Genomic DNA, 9,479 nt, shown 5'->3' with positions numbered 1-9,479 from the left:
CCTGCAAATGGGCATGACAAACATTTTTGGGGTGATGGATATGTTCTATATTTGTATTGTGATGGTTGCACAATTCTCTGAATCCACTAAAATTATTTAATTATACATTATGATGGGTAAATTTTATATTATTTAAATATATCACAATAAAATTGACTTTAAAAATTAAGAGTTTCTGTTCCTCAAAAGACAGTACTCAAAGAGTGAAAAGGCAAGTCATAAGTTGAGATAAAACAGTTGCAAAACATATATTTGATAAATGACTACTATTTACAATGCATTAAAAAATCTACAAATCAATAAGAAAAAAGACCAACAATTCAATGAAAGGGCACAAAGCTTGAGGAGGCACTTCACAAAAAAGAATACCCAAAGTGATCAATAGGCAAATAAAAACATACATAATGCCACTGATAATCAGTTAAATGAAAATTAAAGTATTATTAGTTACCACTACACCTCTACTAGACTGGCTAAATTTGAAGGAGTGACAATACTAAGTGTTGGAAAAAACATGGAGTAACTATCACTTTCATACATCGCTTATGGGCGGTAGATTAATACAACCCCTTTGCAGTACTTCTTGGTATATATGAATGCTACACATATGTAAAGTCTATGACCTAGCAACTCTAATCCTTGGTATATACTCAGAAGATTTAGTGCTTATGTCAAGCAAAAGATAGGCACAGTATAAAAATGTTCAGAGCAGCATGATTTTAAACAGCATCAAATCAAATATAATACAAATGTCCTACTAAAAATGTTTTCTGTCTTGATCTGGGCAAGTAAGTGTGTGGGTGTGTGTTTGTGTGTAAAAGTTTTTCTCAGCTGTACACATATTTGTACATTTTACTGTATCCATTTTATAACATTGTAATCAAAAAGCAAATAGATTTATGTATGAGCTTCATTTTGACAACATAAACACAGGACGTGTAGTCTAGAAACTAATGAAAATTTTACTTCTGAAGTGAGTTAGAACAAGGTTGAAGGTATAGGGGAAGAGATGGAATGTCCTTGAATATATCTGTTCATGTAGTTTTGATTTCTGAATCACATTAATATTTTAAATAGTCAAAAATAAAATTACATCAATAAGGATGAAAACATAAATTTTGGAGGATAGCCACAGAAACAGAGATGTTGACAATTAATTTCATCTGCTGTTTTACAATTTCCAGTCTTCCTTGGAGTTAGGTTGGGGCCATAGGACTAGTTCTAGATCAAAGGCTCTAAGTAGGAGCCTCTGAGCTGAAATGTCGAACACTGACCTGATTCCTCTCTGTGCTCTCTTCCCTGCTTTGGCAGTCATGGAGCTCACATCCTCTGAGTGTGGACCTGTGAGTCTCCACATGGCATACAATTGCCCTGAAATTACCCAACTTTTGCCAGAGCTTTTGAGAGTGAGAAATAAACATTTTTGATTTGGAGATTGGTTTGTTGCCTCAGTCCTCAGCAGAGCCTAGCCTATTCTGACTATGCCAGGGATGATATAAAATTGAGGCGAATTGTTGAGAGCGAAGAGGTGTAGTGGCTGTATCGGGGAATTGGAGAAAGTGATAAAAGGTTTTCTATAGTTCTGAGAAGAATAAACATGGGAAAACTTATGGAATATTAGAGTTAGAAGAAAACTAGAGACACAACTTTATCCCTTTCAGTATAAGGCAAAGAAACGCAGACCAGAGGGACTAATGATTAGGTCAAGAGCACATAACAAGTTGTTGCAGGACAGGTTGTTACTGGTGGAGGGTGTTCAGGTTCTTGTTGTCTTGAACAAAGAAATGGACAAAACACACAAACAAAGCAAGGAAAGAATGAAGCAACAAAGGCAGAGATTTAATGAAAATAGAAGTACACTCCACAGGGTGGCAGCAGACTGGTTACAGAATTTTCTGGAGTTTAAATAACCTCTAGGGGTTTCCCATTGGTTACTTGGTATATACCTTATGTAAATGAAGTAGTGGCTCATGATCAGTCTGATTGGTTGAGGAAAGTGACCAATCAGAGGCTGAAGTGAAGTTATAAAGTTATAACTCTATGCAAATGAAGACCTGGCCCACAACCAGCTTGATTGGTTGTGGAAGGGGACCAATCAGAGGTACTTTCAGTTTTTCATCTGCCATGCAGAAAAGGAGAGGGTTGCCAAGGGAGTAGGCCCTGGTTCTTTTGTTACTTGGGCATGGAAAGTTGGGGTTTTCCTTTTGATTTAGCTCTAGGAAGTCAGTGTGAATCAGCCTTAGGTTTCCTGCCTCCAGACCCTATCCTCCTGCCTTGAGGTGAGCTCCCAAATTAGTGCTTTCCCAAGGAAAGAATTCAAGGGTGAGCCAGTGGTGTTAGACAGCAATCTTTTATTCATTGGTTCTGCTCCTTGAAGCAGGGTAACTCATAAGCAGTGCACCCAGAGCCCGAAATGCAGGGGCTCTTGGCAACTGCATTTATACTCACATACCTCATTTTCAAAGGGAGGCCATTGTCACATCATCATGGGTCAACCAATCAGGTGGACACCTCCTTTCAATGACTTTCCTGTCCCATAGGAGTTCTCAGGCAGCTTCAATGGAAGGAGGGAGCCAACAAGGGGCCCTGGTATACATTCAAAGATGATAATTACAACATGGATTGTGTATATTCTTGCTCGGAAAGGTGTAGGGCTTCCCTTCCTACCAATAACCAGTTCGGTAAGCAGCTTGGTGGTAGCCATATGGAATAATTTCTCATGTATCTTCTCCACCTCTGGGACCCTGCTGCACTTCAGAGAGCTATTACAAATAACTTTGAGTAACAGTTGTGGAGGGTGGGTGGGAGGAGCTGGGATTCTAGGTTTTCTGAGGTAACCAACTCGCTAATTTGTTCCAGGACATTGACGTTGTGGAAAGCGAGGCTGTGTCTGTACTACAGCATTGGTTGAAAAAAGTAAGTAAGATTTCTTTATGACTCAGGGTATCCAAAATCCTAGAGAGCTGGTCTCAGTGGATGTGGGGATCTGGATTTCCTTATTCACGGAACTGGAACTCAAGTTCATTGCCAGACACCCTTCCTAGATTTGAGTCTAATTTCTTCACATATCCTGGAGGACACTGTGGCTTGTGTCCTGGTAGGAAACGTGTTAGCACCACCACTAATGCCGTCCTGCTTCTCAAGCATCCTGGCTTAAGGGTTTCAGCTGCATCCTTCCCAGCTCAAGGGTGTCTCAGGAATACCTTGGGATAGGGCCAGGTACTTAGGGAGTTCCAAGGACTTCACAGGAAAGAAGCTTATTGCAGGAACAGCAAGGTGAGGAGTGTATGTGTGTGGATATGTGGTGTGTGAGTGTGATGGAAAATGAATAAAAGGGAAAGAAGAGGAGAAGAAGACCCAGGGTTGGAGGCAGAGTGACGTTTTCAGAGGGAATTCCTCACCTTTCAGACAGAAGAAGAGGCTTCTCAGGGCATAAAGGAAAAACTGTCCCTCAACTACCCTTCCCAGAGCATTAGGGAGAAGATGTCCACGGACTCCCCTCCCACCCATGGCCAGGACATCCATGTGACCAGAGATGTGGTAACTGAGAGTGTGAGACGTTGCATGGGAGTGGGGGTGAGGGAGAGGGGAGAGGCAGGAGGTGCACTGTAAATGATTCTGGGCAAGGGTGAGGCACTCGTCTGGGCTCTGTGCCAGCCCAGTTGGGGGCCACACTGGGCAGGAACCACATGGACCCGCTGGATTTCCCAGGTGAAGCACCACCTCTCTAAGTCTGATATGTCGGCAAACCAGAGCCAAGAGGTCCTAGAGGAGAGAACACGAATCCAGTTCATAAGATGGAGGTAAGGCGTCCCATTTGCCCTGGGTGAAGGAGGGAGAGGGAGAGATACGCAAGCCCCTCTCTCACGAGCCCACAGATGCTCTTCTCTAGAGGTGTCGTCTTTGGCTGACAAATTTCTCAGCCTTGCTTTGGGGTCTTAAGGGAATATTCTTGCTATCTTGAAAGCCCAGCTCATTTCTACATTTTTAAATGACTTGAGGGGTTGGAAAACTGGGCTTGCACTCCATTTCTTAAATGCTTCTGAATACATTTCAGACTTCTGTTATTTTTGCACTTGAGTTGCTCAGAAGTGGCTGCACTTTAAAGAGCTGAAAGAAAATAAGCTCTTCAAATGCAGAAGCCAAAGTTCTCATCTGCAACCGAGGTGTGTGGACGCTTCCCAGCGCCCGAGGCTAGAATTCTGCACTTGGTCATGGTGGCTTCGCCAGCCTCCCGGGTGTCTGCCAGCTCACAGTCATCCCCACTGCCTCTCTTGGCTCTGCAGATGCTGAGCCACGAGGCCCGGGGAGCTGGCCTGAAGCCATCACTCTTCAGACAAAGGCTTTCCTATTTCCTTTCCTGCACCTGTTTTCACTGGGACTCTCTGAAGCACATCAGCCCCCGGTTCCCAGGAGAGGGACTGAGGGCTTAGACTGGTCCTCTGGGAAACTGAAGGAGACCTCTCCCCTTCCTCCTCTCTTCTCCCTTTCCCTGCCGCATCAGCGGTGTTGATCTGTTGTATCAAGGAGGCTCCACTTCTCAAGAAATGGTTTCCATGTGCTTACCCCTTCTAGTGGCATCTGCCTTTTAAGAAGACTCAAATGCACAGTAATTACATAACCAAAAGGAATAACATGATGGGAGCTGAGAGCTCCCTGGGAAAGAGGTTTTTTGGATGGGAAGCCTTCTGAGGCCCCTAAAATCATAAATGTTGTTGATTATAATCCAGGCTTTTCTGTGCCCGATGTGGTTGTGCTATGGAATTGCAGACATCGTGCTCCTTGGTTTGGATAACACACACATCATCTTCCAATATTTTAAAAATCTTGGCTGTATAATAAAACTAGATTTAAGCTTTTGAGACAGGCTACAGGAATCAGTCAATTATCTACATACAATTTTTCCACTCTGGATTTCCTACAAAGATTTTAAACCAAAAGCCTCTGCCTATCTTCCCCCACAACCCACTGGTTTTGGCGTCCCCTCTTATTTCAGTAAGTATGTAGTCAGGAAATGTATATCCCTTTATGAAACAAGCAAAGAGGCTCCCCAGGAGACCCCACAACTTCCTCACTGTAGGCTTTCCTAGAAGCATCTCTGAACCACAGTGGGTGTGGGGTGATGCAGGTCATCAAGAGCTGACGATAGGAGAGGAATTCAGAAGACTGAATTAAGAAGGGTGAATTCCATGGCTCATGAGACCACTGCCTGCTGCCTTTAGTAAGGGCACTCAACTCTGTGTCCCTGGCTCTCCCTGGGACAGTCTGCTACCTGTCCAGCATTACTGGGGGCTCAAGGGTACCTGGTTAGTAAAAAAAAAAAGCTTTGTGTTCATGAGTCAAGAAGCGGGGAGAGACCAGCTCAAAAGTTCATGGTGTCGGGGCAAGAGCCATTGTTTGCAGGATCCCAACTCTAGCAGTTCTCTATGCCTGTTAAAAAAGAAACTCAGATCCCATATGCCAATGTATGAATGGCCTTTTGCAGCCACACTCGTATCTTCCAAGTGCCAAGTGAGATGACAGAGGACATCATGCGAGATCGAATAGAGCAGGTGAGACGAAGGTAAGCCGTTTGGGACTAGTTGATTTGTGTTCCCGACTGGGGGCAGGTAGTGTGGGGGTGACTGCTGGGTTTCCCACCCACACCCAGCAATGCTCTCTCTGGTACAACAACATCAAGAGCAGGGGCACACGGTTCCCAGGGCTGCATCTTATCTTCTGTGCTCCACATGACAGGGCTTTGCCAGCCTCCCATGGTGTCTGCCAGTGCACAGAAGGGCGCCAGGCTAAGGGCCTGTTCAGATGACTGTGCTCCCAGGCCCAGTGCAGCCACGGCCTAGGCATGGCCTGCCCTCCCACCCCAACCCCTGTGCCGTCGTCTGGGTAGCCTGTGCTATCAGGCAGCCTCCCTCCACCTGGCCCTTCTCCTCTGTCCCCTGCAGCATATCCCATCTTGCAGATGTCTCAGCTCAGGACTTCAGTATGAGACCATCCTGCTCAGACTGCTAGGAGCTACAGGTGAGAGAGCTGATGGATGAAGAACTGGGCAGAGAAGATGGTTATCCTGGGCAGTGGGAAGGGGCACTGCAGCAGGCAACTTGGTAAAGAGGCTTAGCCTTTCCCTACTGGGGAAGGGCCTGCACTCAGGGCCAGCAGGGGGAGAGGCAGGCCGGCTGTCTTGGGCTCCCGCAATGCCTCTCTTAAGTCTGTGGAAGCACTTGAAGTCCAGTTTCAGATTGGCTTCCTGACTTTGTGGGGTCAGAGAGCACTGCCTCTGCATCATTCATGGGCCTGGGCTTTCGTATTTAGGAGGTTGTGGTGGAGCCTGCCATTTTGCATTTCTCAGAGTTTCTGGGCATTGTCACTGCTGGTCTGCTGACCTCACCTTGAGTCACAGATCGTAGTGTCGGGGTCAGGCCGTATAGGTTTTAGACCTGCCACCAACTTGTGAGGTGACTTTGGGTCCCACGGTTTCTTTCCTTGTGCTTGGCCCAGTGGTCACCCAGGGGCTGTTTGTGAGGCCCTGGGAGGTGGAAGGCCAGTGGCAGGATAAACAACCACAGGAGCTCTCCAGGATGCAGCCCCTGAGCCTGTGGTGAACAGCTGTGCTGGCCATCCTGGGGCTAAGGGAGAGACTTAGGCACAGCGTCCTCAGCATGCTTACAGGAAGGCTGCTGGAGAGCAGTACCGGCATTTATTGAGCACTTACTGTATACAAGCTTCTGCACAAGGTAGTTTGTCAGGGTTTCTCATTTGATCCAAAAAACATTCTTAAGAGAGGGCATCGTTTGTGCCCATTATACAGAAGGCAGAACTTAAGTCAAGCCCGGGAGCAGATGCTGGGTTCCAATTCAGCTCCACCATGGGCAAGTTACATAATGCCACTGTGCCTCAGTTTCTTTATTGCAACAGAGTATCTACTTCAGAGGGTTGTCTTGGGGGTGATGGTGTCTAGCACAAGGTAAATGCCACAATTGTTTGCTCATATTACTAGAGGTGAAGAACAGGAAGTGCTGGGAGGGTACACAGTTCGCAGGGGCTTCTGAGCTGGAAGAAACAGACTCAGGCTTCAATTCCAGCTGCCTGATGAACCACTGTCTATTCTTCCATGGGTTTCTGCTCTCTAGATGGAGCTGGGAACGCAGAGAACAGTGGGGTTACAGGGAGTCATCAGCAGCCCCACCCCTTGGCCAACCACATCTCCCTGCTGTGTCCCCTGGGCATTTCTCTACCTCCTAGGTGGAAGTCCTTCAGGGTCCAGCAGCAACTTGTATCAGAAGAACATCCTTCTCTGCTTGACCTGAAGAAGGGCCAGACCTGGGCAGAAAGACTCCAGCAGGTGAGCTCTTCATGCGACAGTGTCAGCACTGGAGTCTTCTTGCTGAACTGCGAATAAAGAGACGTGCTATTTAACAACTCACCCTGTTGCTGGTTGGGGTGCCGTGCCATTCATTTGTTCATTCATCAGACACTGAGTACCTCACAGGCCTGGCTCTGGGGACACTGACTTACAGCCTGAGGGAGACAGACAGCAGCCATTCCAACAATGGGACAATGGTGATATGGGTGCTACTGGAACATAAGGAGTGCTCTGTGGCTGGGGCTGGGGGAACTTTTTGAGGGAAGTGTGCTGGTTTGTTTCAGACGTTTATGTTATCTGCACTTATTCCTTCTCTAACTCTCTTCCTTTTTAATGTAGGTTTGGTTTCTGACCTATATCCTTTCCCTCCTCTTTGAAGAACTTCTTTTAATGTTTCTTGCAAGGTAGCTATACTAGTGAAAATTTCCCTCAATTTTGGATGGTTGGAGAAAGTCTTTATTTGTCCTTCTTTTGAAGGGCAATTTTGCAAGATACAGAATTCTAGGCTGGCAATCTTTTTTTTCTTTCAACACTTAAATATTTTACTCCACTCTCATCTTGCTTGTATGGTATCTGAGGAGAAGCTGGATATAATTCCTATCCTTGTTTCTCTATAGATAAGGTATTTTCCCTTTCAAGAAATTTTGTCTTTGATTTTCTGCAGTTTGAATGTGATATGACTAGGTATCGTTATTATTTATTTATTTTTTGCGTTTATCTTGCTTGGTGTTCTCTGAGATTCCAGGATCTGTTGTTTGGTGTCTGTCATTAATTTTGGAAGATTCTCAACTATTATTCAAACTCTTTTTATTCTCCTTCTGGTCTTCCCATTACACATATGTTACACCTTTTGAGACTGTCCCACAGTTTTTGGAAAATGTTTCACTTTTTTCCACTATTTTCTTTTTCTCTTTGCCTTTCAGTTTTTGGGTAAATTCTACTGACATTTCTTGAAGCTCCAACTCTTTCCTCAATCTTGTCTAGTCTACTGATGAGTCCTTCAAAGACATTCTTTATTCCTATATAGTGTTTTTGATTCCTGGCATTTTCTTTAGACTTTTTTCTTAGAGTTTCCATCTCTCTGTTTACATTGCCCATCTGTTCTTGCTTGTTGTCCACTTTCCCCATCAGAGCCTTTAGCATATTTATCATAGCTATTTTAAATTCCCAGTCTAATAATTCCAATATATCTGACTGGCTTCTATACTTGCTTTGTCCCATAAAGCTATGTATATATATTTTTAGCAAGCTTTGTAATTATTTTGGGGAAAGCAAGACATGATTTATCAGGAAAAGGAGCTGTGGTAAATAGGCCATTAGCGTGAGGCTGCATGTTTACCTGGCTAGGAGGCTATGTCTATGGTTTTGTGTCAGAGGCGAAGGTTTCCTCTGGCATCCTTGTCTTCGTCTTTCTTGTTGTCTTTGGCTTTCCCTAGAGGCTCCTTTTTAAATAGAGTCTGAGGCTTACAGTTATTTCTGCTGTAATCCCCGGTTATTATATAACCAGGGATTATATAACTATACAATAATTTAACACAATATTCCCATATTATTGTGGTGATAAGTGTGTGGGAGGGGAAGTGTTCTATATTTGCAAGATTAGTTCTCAGTGTTTAGTGAGCCTTTGCCTCTGGGCTGTGACCTTTATGCGTGATTCTCAGCTTCCCCCACTCACTGATCTTAGGAAAGACAGGAAGGCTTGAGGGGAGGATCTGGAGTTGGGCATTTCCCTTCTCCCAGGCTGGCTTGGCCCTGGCAAAATAGTTTCCCTTGAGGGTGGGCTCTTGTTAAGGAGAACAGAATGCTCTGGACCTATTTAAAAATGGCTACTTTCCCCTTTCCCTTTGGGAAACATGAGGGGATTTTCTTCAGTTTTCATTGTGAGGAGCTAGTAGAGCTCCTGAAAGCAAAACTCACAGAAGTGTGGGGATCTCCCCAGTGACTGGGCCCCGGAATTTTTAATAGTCAACCTTGTCCACACTTAGCCTCCAGCAACTTGTCAGTTACAGTTTAGGTAGTTTAGGTTTTCCTGCCCAGCACTGGCTCCTGTGGAGTTTTATGCGCCTGGGCTTCTGTCCAGTAAGTTGTGATTCTCTGTATCCACCTTTCTGCCTCTCCA

The 9,479-nt window shown here is 45.0% G+C and overlaps 1 protein-coding gene across 5 annotated transcripts; it reads left to right on the top strand.

Moving 5' to 3' along the window:
• Positions 1-2,035: 2,035 nt before the first annotated feature.
• On the top strand, positions 2,036-7,427 carry SPATA19 (spermatogenesis associated 19). 5 transcript variants are annotated; one of them, XM_017872136.1, is made up of 8 exons: positions 2,050-2,101; positions 2,541-2,681; positions 2,860-2,916; positions 3,409-3,552; positions 3,712-3,803; positions 5,486-5,552; positions 5,943-6,018; positions 7,240-7,409. In XM_017872136.1, the coding sequence occupies exons 2-8, from the start codon at positions 2,604-2,606 to the stop codon at positions 7,302-7,304; spliced, it is 579 nt and encodes a 192-aa protein (XP_017727625.1). In that variant the 5' UTR covers positions 2,050-2,101; positions 2,541-2,603; the 3' UTR covers positions 7,305-7,409. The 5 variants fall into 5 exon arrangements, with proteins under 5 accessions (XP_017727629.1, XP_017727625.1, XP_017727627.1 ...); XM_017872138.1 differs by having other exon boundaries at positions 2,059-2,101; positions 5,486-5,563; positions 7,240-7,416; XM_017872137.1 differs by having other exon boundaries at positions 2,059-2,101; positions 3,409-3,540.
• The last annotated feature ends 2,052 nt before the right edge of the window (positions 7,428-9,479 follow it).

The sequence above is a fragment of the Rhinopithecus bieti genome, unplaced genomic scaffold, assembly GCF_001698545.2.
Source record: "Rhinopithecus bieti isolate Rb0 unplaced genomic scaffold, ASM169854v2 scaffold_6481, whole genome shotgun sequence".
Taxonomy (NCBI): Eukaryota; Metazoa; Chordata; class Mammalia; order Primates; family Cercopithecidae; genus Rhinopithecus; species Rhinopithecus bieti.
The sequence above is the reverse complement of the archived record's forward strand: the minus strand, read 5'-3'. Positions and strand labels throughout refer to the sequence as shown.